This window comes from Canis lupus, chromosome 27 (assembly GCF_003254725.2).
Source record: "Canis lupus dingo isolate Sandy chromosome 27, ASM325472v2, whole genome shotgun sequence".
Taxonomy (NCBI): Eukaryota; Metazoa; Chordata; class Mammalia; order Carnivora; family Canidae; genus Canis; species Canis lupus.
The window spans coordinates 6,707,109-6,721,723 of NC_064269.1; the positions used below are offsets into that span (position 1 = coordinate 6,707,109).

The following is a 14,615-nucleotide window of genomic DNA, read 5'->3' on the forward strand; positions in this document are numbered from 1 at the left end:
GTGTTGGATTTTTAAAAATCAGTTCTTTACATTGAATTAATATAGGTTTGTCATAATTAGCTGAATGACTTAATGGCACCTTGGTTCTTCATGTTTTATTTAGAAGTATAAAGATTTATTCTAAGAAACCATTTTGCTATGTGATGTGAAGGAGGAGAGAAGTGTTTTTATACAGTTGAAGTCTGTAGGGTACCACAAGCAAAGATCTTTCTATCTCACTGTTCTCCGTGTGATCTTGAAGTCTTCATGTGATGGGGATATTTGTTTACATTTCCTTGGTATGCAAAGTAATCTCTTAATGGCGGTTTCTCTGCTTTATTTTCCTCCCTATGATGTGATAATGCAGTCAAAGCTTTTTAAAAATCTAGTTTGGTAGGACAATAGAAATGAGCTAAAATGATTGGTTAATTAAGAATTAATGGGGTGCCTTGGTGGCTCAGTTGGTTAAACCCCTCCCTTTGACTTGGGTCATGATCCCAGGGTTCTGGGATTGAACTGCGAATCAGGCTCCCTGCTTGGTGGGGAGTCTGCTTCTCTCTCTACTCCTTCCCCTGTTCTCTCTCTGTCTCTCTCTGTCTCTGTCTCTGTCTCTCTCTCTCGCACACGTGTGCTCAGTCTCTCTCTCTCAAATAGATAAAATCTTAAAAAAAAAAAAAAAAGAATTAATTTCCATGATCCAAGTGGTATTACTCCTTTGGTTTGCCTTTACTCCCTTTATTTTACCACTCCTGTTAATCCTATTGTATGTTGGTTATGAATTAGGTTATTTGGTGTAGTGGGAAAGTGGGGCCAAAATTTACATTGAGGGGTATTCAAAAATGTCAGTCATTAAAGTACTAGATAACACAGCTTTCCTGTATATAGATCACTATGGAGTTGCCTGGCAATCTCTTAAAATCTAATAATCTGTAATGATGCTTCATTCTTCACACTGTCTACTTAAAGAACCTTTGTAATAGCAAATTTAGGTTTTAATAAAAGGCATTTATTTTAATTATCGTTTTTAAATTTATCCCTCAGATGCTTATGGCTTCCTCAGTACAATAGCCAAAAACTACAGATTTGGTAATTGATATCAGTGTTTACCTGCTCACCGTTATCACTTTTGTGCTATCATTGAAGTGCCTGCCCAATACTGTACACCGTCTCTTCACAAACACTAGAAAAAAGAGCTGCTGTTATCTTAAATATATTATTAATGTATAAGGGGTAAAATAATGGAATTTATTTTATTCGTATAGAAAATTGCAACTTGTTTTTTCTCTTGGGTCTATTTTTCCACCAAAAGTTTAATTAATTCTACTTTATTACTCATCTATTCAAATTAAGTTTAGCTCTTTTTCATAAGGAGTTGTCATGCTTCTTTGTTCAAGGTGAATCTTGTTAGATCAGTAACATTATAGTGACAATGTGAAGTTTAGTATGTAGCAATTTAATATGTGATCAAGAAGAAAAAATAGAGTCTGTTTGCATTTGCATAAATATTGCTTAATTCATACTGCTTTTAACATTTATAACTGAATAAAATGTTATGCACATATTGAAATGTCATAGTGCAGGATGCTGCTAGCCCCAGCACAAAGTATTAAAATTATTTCGTGAAGACTGGTGGTTGTATTAAACTTATATAAGATTTCGTTGTTTTTTTTTTTAAGGACCAGGGCATATTATTTAGTGAATGCAGCCCATTGCTTCAGGGGATCAGTATAGAACAGATGCTTTCCTGTGATTACAAGTCCTTATGTAATCCAGTTCTCTGCTAAGTGACCTCATTTCTTAACTGCTCTTCTAATTCACACTGACCTTACTCTTCTTTGCACACATCAAGGACATACCTGTCTGAGGGCGTGTCCATTTGCTATTCCTCTACCTGGAATACGCTTTTATAAATTTCTGTGATTTACCTCTTTCTTGATACAGGTTTCTTTTGAATCATCACCTTTTTAGAGTGCTTTTACTTGTTATTTCCCCTCCATCACTTTCTATTCCCTCATCTTTAATTTTTTCATACTAGCTGACTAGTCAGTCTTGTTTGCCATTCCCTTTAACTGTAATGTAAGCTCCATAAGGACAGGAATTTTATTTTAGTCAGCGCAGTATCTCTAGTGAGTATTCAAGTTAGCAAATGAATGAATGTTAGGAAGTACGTGCTTTTCCCTGAATTCAGTAGTGGGGCTTAGGAAAAAGAGTAAATACTAGAGGTGGAAATCCATCTCTGGAAAATACTGATACTTTGAAAAATTGGGTAGGCTGGAAAACTGCAAGGTGTCCCACTCTGATTCTGACTATTCTGGTTACTTCCTTGTGGTTTTTTCTAGTAGATGCCAAGAATCATAGGGGTTGTTGGAATCCTAATTGAAAGATCTTCAAATGTTTTGTTTCTGGGATGCTATCAGTTGACTCAAAAGTGATTGCCTACTGGCCTTCTGGTTTCATGTCCTATAGTTTCTCTGCACTGTTATTTACTTACATGTGTCCCATAATTTTCCAAAGTATATGGCATTTCATTTAACTCCTTTTACAACTTTTCTAGAATATCCCTAATGATAATTCTTAATTATCTTGAGGGACTCTACCTAAACTTTAGCAGAACTTCTGGGGGTCTAGATACTGCTTTGAAAAAAACTTGCCTCACTGGATGTGTCTAATATTTTTTTCTTTCTTTTATAGACAGTCCAAGAAGAAGAAAGAGAGATTTACAGACAGCTGCTACAGATGGTCACAGGGAAACAGTTTTCTGTAGCCAAACCTACCACACATTTTCCTTTACATCTGTGAGTCACAGAAACATATTTCAAATGAATTTAATTTTGCATTTTGTTATTTGATACTGAATTTTGTATTTTTCTCTTGCTAGGTCTCGATGTCTTAGTTCCAGTAAGAATACTTTGAAAGACCCACTGTTTAAAAATGGAAACTCCTGTGCAGCTCAGATCATTGGCTCTGATACTTCATCATCTGGATCTGCCAGCATTTTAACTACCCAGGAGCAACTGTCCCACAATGTATATTCCTTATCATCTTATGCCCCAGATATTGCATTTGGATCCAAAGATTCTGAGCCTCTCCATCAACCCCAACATCATCACTCTCTTCTATATCAGCCAGATAACTTACCAGCTTCAAATACACAATCAGAAGGTAAAATTGGTTTTGTATATTTTCAATCCTAATAGCCAGTTAACGGTTTATGTGAATTATAGGCAAGGTTGTAATATGCATGTAACTTAATTAACATATAAGAAACTTTAAATACGGATAATTCAGTTAGCCATACTACAAATAAACTACACCTTGCAAGTAACTTGCTTTTTTCTTACAGAGATGCAAATGATTTCATATATTTTTATCTAGAAGATTAACTTCCTGAGCAGAGTCTACAGTCAGTAATGTCAGCCCAATTACTTCAGTACTTTCTCTGTTTCTAGTACTTTACAATGGCCATTAAGTACTCTGAAGTTCTCAAAGTTTTGTAACATCAATTAAGTATTGAAGTATAAGTTATTAACCTGGTAATAATTACAAGACCTGTATAGTACGTTGGTGCATTTTAGAATGGTCATCAGCAAATTTTGGAAACAAAAGATTTTCCACCTAATTTTCAGCGAACCAAAATATCTACTCTAGTTAGCACTCTAGCTAATGAAGGGTTTCTATGATAATTTTCTTTGTTTGCTTAGTTTTCCCCTTCTTTGGTTATGTGTTATGTGTATTTATGATAGTATATATTTAGGTATATAGCTTAAAACCAGTTTTAGAGGGGATCCCTGGGTGGCACAGCGGTTTAGCACCTGCCTTTGGCCCAGGGCGCGATCCTGGAGACCCGGGATTGAGTCCCACGTCGGGCTCCTGGCATGGAGCCTGCTTCTCCCTCCTCTTGTGTCTCTGCCCCTCTCTCTCTCTCTCTCTCTGTGTCTATCATGAATAAAAAAAAATAAAAAAAAAACAGTTTTAGATTAAGTGGTTATACATTAGGGATATTTTGATAGATCAATCTCTAAGTTCTTCCCTCCCTCAGATGGTTTGATTATTCTTTTTTAAGCTATTCCTCACTTACTTAAAATTTTCACTTGAGGATTAAAATCGTTGATGTCCTCATTATATATATAGCTACTTGTATTCATGGAAACCTTTATAAAATTTTGTGAGATAATTTACTGGGAACTACCATTAAAAAAAGCCTTTAGGGCAGCCCCGGTGGCTCAGCGGTTTAGCGCTACCTTCAGCCTAGGGCGTGATCCTGGAGACTAGGGATCGAGTCCCACATCGGGCTCCCTGCATGGAGCCTGCTTCTCCCTCTGCCTATGTCTCTGCCTCTCTCTCTGTGTCTCTCATGAGTAAATAAATACAATCTTAAAAAAAAAAAAATGAAACTAAACTGAAACAAACATACGATAGTACATTGAAGTGTTTGCCTACTTTTCTCGTACCATTTAATAAATATTTTAAATGAAATTCTAATCATTAGAACTTCATTAGGACACGATCCTTTAGAAGGATTCCTGCCTTTATCAACTCTGAAAATAAATGATGGAATGGTAGAATTTTGTACCTGTTCCTTTCTGTCTTTCTGCCTTCCCTCCCCCACCCCCTCGCCTTCACCTTATTCAGTCTCATGGTAGTTCATGAACAAAGACTTTTGAGAAATCTTGGCTTCTTCTTGTTTCCCAGAAACAGAAAGAAGCAGCACAGGAATCAAGCACAGCCCAAGAGTAAATGATGAAGGGCATATATATTTGTATTTTAGAACAACTGCTTTCTTTGTGAGGCAAGCTCTTCACTGGGCCCTATTTCTGGCTTGGTGAAAATGGACCTGCCTCTCTTTCTCTTCCATCCTGCCTTTGTCCTTATATTGCATTATTTTTATGAAAATAAAATATGACAAAGTATGGGAACTTAGACTACAGACCTCTAGAGTGTTTAACTATGTAGGATTTTATTAATAATGATATGCTCTTTGTTTCTTTTTTAGGATCGGACTCTGTGATTTTACTCAAAGTGAAAGATTCCCAGGCTCCAAATCCCAGGTAAGCTTTAGAAAAAGGACATTCTTGACATGCTGTTTTCTTTTTAGTTGATAACCTGTGTGTGCTAGGTCCTAATACAGACACTGGGGATAATAGCAGTGAATAAAATGAAAGCTTTGCACTCAAGGAGCTTACATTCTGGTTATACGGGGTGTAAGGAAAGAGATGGGGGACAAATAGTGAACAAATAAATATATATGTCCGGTAGTAATAAATGCTGTGGAGGAAAATAAAGCAGAGTAACATAGAGACTGGGGTTTACGTGGATGTTTATGTGGATGGTCATGGAAAGTCTGATAAGTGACTTTTGAGGAGAGTCATGATAGAGGTGAGAGGAAGAGCCATATAGGAAGATGGGGCTCTTTCATGTTTTTATTACATGCTGAACTAGAATGTGATATGTACTTACTTATGTTCATAGTCAGTGTTCCTTTAGCCTGGTATGTACCCCCTACCTCAACTTGTCTATCTAAAGAAGCAGGAGTCTTTTTCTTATCTTTGAAGTCTCAATTCAAGTATGATCTTTTATATAATACTTCTACATGAAACTTTTTTCTCTGTAATTCAGTAGATTTACTTAGATTGCAATTTCTTTGCCATTGCTGTTTCTGTACCTTAGCAATTCAATTGTTGGAATAATAGTATCAGTTTTTCATTGAGGAAGTTAGAAATAATGAAATGTTCTTGTTCATTTCAGCTTGTGTACCTCTTTGCAGCTCTCCTATATGTCCTGAATTTTAGATATTTAAAGAAAAATTCTCTGTTATAGTTTCTTAAGGAGATTTTATAGTATGGAGTTCTTACTCCTTTTTTTTTTTTTTTTAAAGATTTTGTTTATTTATTCATGAGAGACACACAGAGAGAAAGGCAGAGACCTAGGCAGAGGGAGAAGCAGGCTTCATGCAGGGAGCCTGACGTGGGACTCAATCCCAGGTCTCCAGGATCATGCCCTGGGCTAAAGGCAGTGCTAAACCGCTGAGCCACTCAGGCTGCCCTGGAGTTCTTACTCTTTATAAATTTATTTTCTTGAGTCAGACCTAGATTCTGCTCTTGTCCAGGCATCATGTAACTTCAGACAAGTTACTTTTCTAAACCTTAGTTTCCTTATCAATGAAAATGCCAATATTAATACCTTAGTATTTACTGTGGAGGTTAAAATACACGAAAAACACTTATAAAAGTGTTTTCACATGTACTATGCAAAAGTAGGTATTCCCTCTTGGGAAAAAGTCGATTTCATGTAAAGAGTGCTTTTAGTTCTTTATGGTTTTTTACTCAGTGTGCCTTTCCTTTATGGAAGATTTCTCATAGTGATGCCTGAAGAATGAGATGGAGGGAAAAATGGTCTGTTGGGTAAGGCTGATTGAATAATACTGTTTATCGAAGTTGGAGCCCCCCTCTCCCAAGGCTTGGTTTATTGGCTCTTTATTCTTAATCTCCCACCACTGCCTCTTGGTTAAGTTCTAGCAGGGAAGATCTGCCCTTATTATTTCCCAGAATATGCCATGTCGTTTCCTGTGTTTGTACTGTTATACATGCTGATTCTAACTCTTGAAATTTCCTTTCTGTCCTTGTCTACTTCTTAAATTATTGTTTTGCTTTACAGAATCTGACTTGGGTGTTGTTTTTTTTCTCAAGACGTTTCTCTGACTTCTCTAGATACCATTAGCCTTTTCCTCTAGTACTTCTATCCTTATATCTTGTTCATTACTAATACCTTTGCACTGATCACCTAGTGTTGATCATAATGCCTGGCAGATGATGGGTACTTAGTAAATAAAACATGCATTTTCTTGAAATCCTGAAATGCTCTCTTGAGTAGCTCAGGTACTCATCATCTCCCTGTTGGTTTAAGGCTTTGGTTTATTGAAAGGTGCATTGCAAGAGTAGAAAGCACAGTCTTTGGAATTGGATGCATATAGTTTCTAATTCTGACTTCCAAGAAAGATTATCCTCTGAACCTCAATTTCCTTTGCTCTATACTATGAGTAATAATTCCTTATTAAATAGTCTGTTGAGTATAACTAGTATGAGAATTATCATGAGGCTAAACTACTATAAAACCTCTAGAGCATAATTTCACACGGCACTGAGCGGGTGCTCATAAGTTGTTTTAGTTATTACTGTGTGCTTCAATCATATGAAAAATAATGTATGATCTCTTTGAAAAGCCAAAGATTTTGCTTTCTTCCCTTGCATTTTACCTACCTAAGCCAGCAAATACCTTGATCCATTGAAGAGAAGTACTTTTCCCTTAAATTATTCATTTATTCAATGAGGAGTGAGTACCTGCTGTGTACTAGGCACTATTCTTGGTGCAGAGGATACGGTAGTAAATACGAAACACAAAAATTCCTATCCTCATTAAGTTTATGGTCTAATAAAAGAAGCAGATAAATTTCAATAGCATGATCTAATACCATTAAATTCTGGGGAATTCTTGTCACTTCTTTATATTGTGCAATAAATGTGTTTTCATGTTCACTTGTTTTTAGTATCACACACTAAGCCCCTCACAGTGCTACCACTGATCTTTGTGGCTTTTTATCGTTGTTACATCAGTGTTCACTGTGCCAAGGGTGTAGGCTGCTTATCATATGTTTTCCCCTTATTAACCTCAGTGACAGTGTGGAGGCAATAGAATAGCATGTTCATTGTTAAATCCCAGCCTAAGGATGACTGGGAATACTGATTCTCAAAAGATAGGCAAAGGAGAAAGGGATAGTCTGTCTGTCTGTCTCTCTCTCTTTTAAAGATTTTATTTATTTATTCATGAGAGACACAGAGAGAGGCAGAGACACAGGTCGAGGGAGAAGCAGGCTCCCTACCAGGAGCCCGATATGGAACTCAATCCCAGATCCTGGGATCCCACCCTGGGCCAAAGGCAGACACCCAACTGCTGAGCCACCCAGGCGTCCCAGGAATAGTCTCTTGAGTCCTTTCCTTCACTAGGACAGACTGTAGCAATTGAAGAACTGAATGGGACTCTGATTTCCATATTTTACAAATCTGAAACTAAGACCCATGGAAATGAAGTGACTTGTTCAAAGTCACAAAGTGAATCAGGGACCACTCTGGAAAATCCAGGTTTCTTAACTCCCAATTTGATGCTTTGCTCTGTTTACTTGTTCTGTGTATCTAAAAGTTTTCTTTGGAAAAGTGTTCACTCTTCTGTTTGTTTCTGTGGGAGATCCTTCAGTTAGGGATTGGCGAGGAGATGAGGACATTTGAGAAGAGCTAGAGGCTCTACGAGAGAGAACATGCCTGTAACGCTTCTGCTAAGCATTATTCATTTGGATTGTCAGCAAGAGCTGCATTGATTGGATTTGGTCGCTCATCTTTAGAGTGGAGTTGTATTGCTGATTTTCCACTGTGATGCATTGGCTCACTAGCAATTTGATATCGACTCTTGTGTCGGTGGGGATTTTCAGTGTTCAGTATGATTTGGTTAAATATATTTTGATTCAAGTAGACTGACAAGAAGTCGTCCAAGATTTGACTAAATCATTAATAAGTCTGTCAGTCTGAACCATTTGGGAGGAGTAATGTTATAGCTTACCATATTATCTTGACAAGTGGTGTACTCCTCCGCGTCATACTGGTCTCTTCATGCAGGTAAAGAGCTATGCTACAGTTAATTTCTCTGCTGAACTTTGAGTCATCTTTTAAACTAGTATAAACACAAATGACTCATATTCTTTTAGTTCCCAGTTGCCATTGTTTTATGTAATTTAGGACCTTTTATTTACTGCATACATAAAAGCATTCTTGTAAATTGTTTAAATGGTAAATTTTCTTGGTGAAAATATTTGAATTTTCTTAGAAGCCTCCTGTTCATTTGTCATTTTCTTCTCCCACCCATAGTCCTACTTTTTTCCAGGCAGAGCTGTGGATCAAAGAATTGTAAGTTGTTATTTTTTGGCATCATTTTTCCTTCTCCATCACTTCCTTTCCAGTTAGAAGTAGTTAGCTGATCATCCTACCTATATTTAATCAGCAAATATTCCCTATTTAATATAAATTTATATAACAACTTTTAAGTTATTGGGTTTTTAGAGTTCTATTGGGGTTAGAACATTTCTATGCTCAGGTTTATTAAATATATAACAGCTGCTGAAACTAAATTGAGTTGGAAAACTTTCAAAGTTAGGTTACATAGAAGGGAAAATAAATGCCACAATTTTCACAATGATCAAACTAATTTATTGAATAATTCACATTTCTGGAATTTGCAAAATTACTGAAAGTTTTTAGTCTCCAGTTTCAGTAACTCACTTTGAGTTATCCAAATCCCTGGTCTTGTTCATTTTATAGAGAAAAAAAATTAACTCATATTTTAATTTTGGATCATAAATACTTGAATTAAAACCTCAGTGATATATTATTTGCTCTTTTGAGATTCAGTCTCATTTTTGGGTTTCTAGAATGAAGCTTCAGTTTCTCTATAATCTTAGAAGCATGCTTTAAAAAAAAAAAGGACTACACATTTACAAATATCCACAAAAGTCACCTGTTCAGATTTAGCAGTAAATTAATGATTTTCATCATTTCAATAAAATTAGGATAATTTTAATAATACCATGTGGTTTCTCTCAAAATATCAGTGTAGTGATAGAATTAGTGATATTTTAATATTTCTCTTAAAATATCAGTGTAGTGTAAGGATTTTAGACTTTATGTTCAATGCTCATTGTGCAATGTGCATGATACTAAGACAGTGGTCTGCTTTTGTGTCATGTTCCTTTTCATTTCCTAGAACTAGTGTTTATGATTCTCGAGCACGGGAGAGATTGCGCCAGATTGAAGAGCAGAAAGCACTGGCATTGCAGCTTCAAAATCAGGTAACAAAAAATTGAGGATAAGATTGTAAATAAATAGCATATCCAAGTTGAAACTAATTTGGAAGATTACCTGGATTTGGGATCAAAGCAATTATAATTGCAAGATGTTATGGTGGCATAGCATTATATGATTAGTGTATATCCTTGATCTCTCCAGCTAGTCCTACTCAGTGTATGTAGACAAGGAGTAGTTTTCTTTATCCCACTTACTCTAAAGTTCTGTTTTGCAGAGATTGCAGGAACAGGAACATTCAGTACATGATTCAGTAGAACTACATCTTCGTGTACCTCTTGAAAAGGAGATCCCTGTCACAATCACCCAAGAAACAGAAAAGAAAGGTCATAAGTTAACTGATAGTGAAGATGAATTTCCTGAAATCACAGAGGTAAATTACATACTACAGACTCTTGTGCTAGCAAGTGTGTTTAGAAAAAATACTTTGAATGAACTTCAACCACAGAAATAACAGAACACCTGGCATTTAAATTTAAATTTAAATTGTATTCCTCTTATTAGAGGATTATTGAAAATTGAGGAAAGACTTATGGGTGGCTTTTCACAGCTTTAGCGAAAAAAAACATTAAATTTATGTTTCATTTTATGTACATTTTTACTTTTAACGTATGTGTTTGACATCAAATAGTAAGTTGAGACTTAGTATTTTTTAAGTAATATAAAATCAGTATAAAAATTTGGAAAATATATGAAAGTCTAAGTATATTGTAAGATAATCTGTTCTGTAATCTGTTCTTCTGTTTATAAAATTATCATATAGCTGGTAAGTAGAACACATTTATTAAAGTTGTGATGGATTCCATAATTTACCTTTAAAAAGCCCAAATTTTTTTAGGAAAAAGTGTCTGAAAGATACTACCTTTATCCCCTTACTACCTTTTGGAAAAGGTTCTATTTATTAGGAAATCCTGTGGACCAAAGATATGAAATATAATTAGGTCTTTTTTGTGAACTTAGAAAATTTGATAGCAGAAGGTTATTTCAGACTTAGGAATAAAAGAAAGAAGGGTCTGAAATGTTGTACTGCTGATAAGGGAGGACAAGATGGGATGAAAAGAAGTGACCCAGGAGATTACTGGAAGGAATAGAAATCAAACCAAAATGTTAGAAGTAAACAGTTGATTACTGATAAATATAGTCTGGGGATTATATGGGACTTGGTGAGAAATCTAATGTGTCTTAGCCATGTATGCTTCATCTCTGGCACCTCTTGGTTCCCTAGGAAATGGAGAAAGAAATAAAGAATGTATTTCGTAATGGGAATCAGGATGAAGTTCTGAGTGAAGCATTCCGCTTGACCATTACACGCAAAGATATTCAAACTCTAAACCATCTGAACTGGCTCAATGATGAGGTAATCTTGTACTTTTTTGTATTCAAACAGTAAGTGAACATTAAATGGAAACTAAATCAAGCATTATCTCAGTGTTTCTCGAAGTATGGTCCTCAGATGGCCTACCCCGTTCTCCTGAGTGAGTATGAGGCATTGTGGTAGAGATACACATTTTAAACAAGTACCTCAGTTGATTTTTTTTTTATGTACCTTTGAGTCTAAGAATTGATGATTTACCTTTCTCTGTTTGGAAGATTTAGACACTGAGGGAGAGGACATTCACTCTCACTCTCTTTAAGGCACCTACCCTGCAGTTCACATTGTTTAAGCAAATATTTAATAACTTTGACTATGTTATAGCATGAAGGAGTACTTTGGGATTTCCATCAGGGCTTCCATTTCTACTTCCTTTTTCATCTGTACTTGTTCCAGTTCACATAGGTTATGAGAGATAAGCTTTCTAAAGTAGCCTAGTTATACATGATATTTTTTTAAACTGACACTGAAAAAGCTATATTATTAAATATTTGATGTACTGGGTTGAGAGAAAGCTATGGCCCCCAGCTCTTGCTAATAATTTTTTATTTATTTTATTTATTCATGAGAGACGCAGAGAGAGAGAAAGGCAGAGACCTAGGCAGAGGGAGAAGCAGGCTTCATGCAGGGAACCCGACATGGGACTCGATCCTGGGACCCTGGGAGCCAAAGGCAGACACTCAACCGCTGAGCCACCCAGGCGTTCCTCCTGCTAATAATTTTAAGTAGATTAATTACACTACAGTCTTTAATCTGTCCCCATTCTTAAACTTGTAAGAGCCTGTTTTATTTTAGAAGAATATTTTTCACTTCAAAAGAAGAGAATGGGGTTGGGTTTTTTCCTCTAAGTACCTGCTTCCTTCCTTAGGCCCAGTAGAAGCATCCCTGCCTGATATTTTGGGTATACTCAAAACTTTACAGCCATGGAAGATTTTGAGATACTCTATATAGTAAGCACCAGATATTCTAGATATCTATAATCTGATTTTGTAAGCTCAGGCTCCTCCAAATAATAACTCACCAACATCTATTGAGCATTTACATTATGTTGGACACTGCTGTGTTTTATGTATTCTATTCAGATAATAGTCACCATAAACCTTAGAGGTATATACTGTAGTTTTATCCATTTCTATTTTATAGGTAAAGAAACAAAGGCATAGAAAGATTAAGAAACTTGGAAGGTTACATGCCTAGTAAAGCAGAGCCAGGATTTAGACCCAAGCAATAGGTCTTATCTACTATATTGTACTGCCTCAGAATCCTAAATTGGATCCTGTCTTAGGATTAGATGTATAGAATTTGAGAGCCATATGCCATGCCCAGCATGTTGTTTTTTTTCTGGGGGCAGCTGGATTAGTCCCATTCTCTTTGCCACTGATCGGTTTCTAAAATATAGATTTCAGAAGTTAATCACTCCGTGAAAAATATCTTTGACAAAGAGTGGTAAGGAAGGTATGTTTGATACTGTCTTGTGTTAGGGGAAAGCATTCTTGCTTCTTTTGGTTCAGAAGAGTGATATTTGAACATTGGATCAAATAACAGGAAAAAAAAAGAGTTCAGCCAGATTAAAGAGCAAAATAGAAATCAAGGACAGTTCAAAGTATCCATCAATTAAATGTTTTTGATGTGAAGACATTGATTTGTGGTTTCTTGCTGTCTTGTGCCTCTCACTGCTAAATGGAAAGGAGTCAGTTATTCTACAGGCATTGTAACCCATTTGTTGTAGATTATGCAAAGCCTCCTAGAGGGCAGCAGTGAGTAAGATATGAGCTGAGTCGGTGCTGTCTACCGTGGCAGTTAATTTGGTGAGATCCCTTACAGAGGCAGCATTCATCAGGACATGTTTTCCATTCCTTTGGCCCATCAAAGGTTGGATTTTTAGCAAGCAAAGTTAGTGGAAATTACATTATTTAGAAAAGTCAAGGAGAAGGAAATATTCCTTGTCTACTTTATCTCTACCACACCTACCCATAACTTTTGTAGAGAGTGCTTACTTGTCTTCTGAGTTTAGAATGTTAACCTTGAAAGCAGGTACCAATTCACATGTCCATGATGATGATAACTATTTTGAAAAGCACCATTTTCAAAGTACTGTACTTCTCAGGCTTTCAAAGTTATTGTCCTTGAGAAGCTAACATTCTGATGAGGAATTAGTAGACATCCCTAAGTATTAATATTCATTTAAAAATACATAATTCTTTTTTCTGTTAAGAACTCTGAGTCTTCTTTTGCAAGTAATTCGTGCTCTCTTCAATCCTGTTCTTCCCTCAAATAGATATTTTCATTAATAGCCATTTCTTTTCTTTCTATATCTCCTGTCAGTTTTATAAGCTATTGTAAGTCCTTCTCCAAAATAAGGTGATTGGCATATTATTCTTACCATTTTATAGGCAATGGAAGTGTCTGGAAGTGGAAGTGAAACAGATGTGAATAATTTATAAGGAAAATAAAATCCAGAAGTCCTATATTTGGAATATGTGGAGAAAGCAGTTAGGCTACTCTTTCTCTGGTCTTGTTCCTAAAATAAGAGTAGGCTACATTGCTTATTTACAAAATAGGCTTTCAAGCATTTTTCATGAATGGATTTATGTATAGATGAATAGTTAAATTCTGTATAGCTTCAAAGGACTAATGATTGGTTGATAGGACTGACATTTTTAACTCACTGTAAGAAAATGAAACTTCTCAGAAATGGAATATGGGGATTGGTTATCTTTGTCAATGCAAAAGGAGCTGGAAGGCTGATGACACCAGGGACATTATAGATGGGGATTTCCCTACTGGGTCTGGTGATAAGTTATTAATAGAAATATCTAATTAAAGGAAGGAGGTCAGAGTTAAAGAGGAGGAATTCGTTGCAAAAGTGGATTGAGAATCACAATCAAGAAACAAGAAGAGAATATTTTTAAATGGATATCAACACTAAAAATTATTTGTTGATTCCTGGCAATTGCATTAGATAACCTCTGTGATCCAATAGCTTGATGACTCTGCTTTATGGCCTGATGATTCTACTTTTTAGAGGGCCTAAATGTTGTTTTATAAGGCATCAGATAAATTTAAAAATATATGGAAATTTTTTAGGCATATAAGTAAATGGATCTGACTTCTGCTTCTGGTCATGATAGAATGAAATGGATCAGGTTTACCCTTTCGGCCTAACTAGAAAATGAAATAAAACATGAAACAATTTTTGGACAATAGATAACAGAGATCCCTGAGATAAGGAAAATGAAAAAGATGAGCTGATGATTTCTCCCACCTCACTATTGTGGTCTGTTGAGTGTGGAGAGCTAGTAGAATCTGGCAGTGCCTGACAGTCTTGCTCAGTGGAGGAGACATTGCTCAGAGTTCGGGGA

The 14,615-nt window shown here is 36.0% G+C and overlaps 1 protein-coding gene across 6 annotated transcripts in view; it reads left to right on the forward strand.

Annotated features, from left to right (window-relative positions):
- SENP1 (SUMO specific peptidase 1) overlaps nucleotides 1-14,615 on the forward strand; it is a 55,520-nt gene that overhangs the window by 22,200 nt on the left and 18,705 nt on the right. For all 6 annotated transcript variants that reach the window (XM_035707230.2, XM_049102364.1, XM_049102365.1 and 3 more), the window contains 7 exons: nucleotides 2,671-2,774; nucleotides 2,858-3,141; nucleotides 4,973-5,027; nucleotides 8,892-8,930; nucleotides 9,784-9,868; nucleotides 10,099-10,254; nucleotides 11,107-11,238. In XM_035707230.2, coding sequence (XP_035563123.1) covers nucleotides 2,671-2,774; nucleotides 2,858-3,141; nucleotides 4,973-5,027; nucleotides 8,892-8,930; nucleotides 9,784-9,868; nucleotides 10,099-10,254; nucleotides 11,107-11,238 — 855 coding nt within the window. The remainder of the gene's footprint in view (nucleotides 1-2,670; nucleotides 2,775-2,857; nucleotides 3,142-4,972; nucleotides 5,028-8,891; nucleotides 8,931-9,783; nucleotides 9,869-10,098; nucleotides 10,255-11,106; nucleotides 11,239-14,615) is intronic.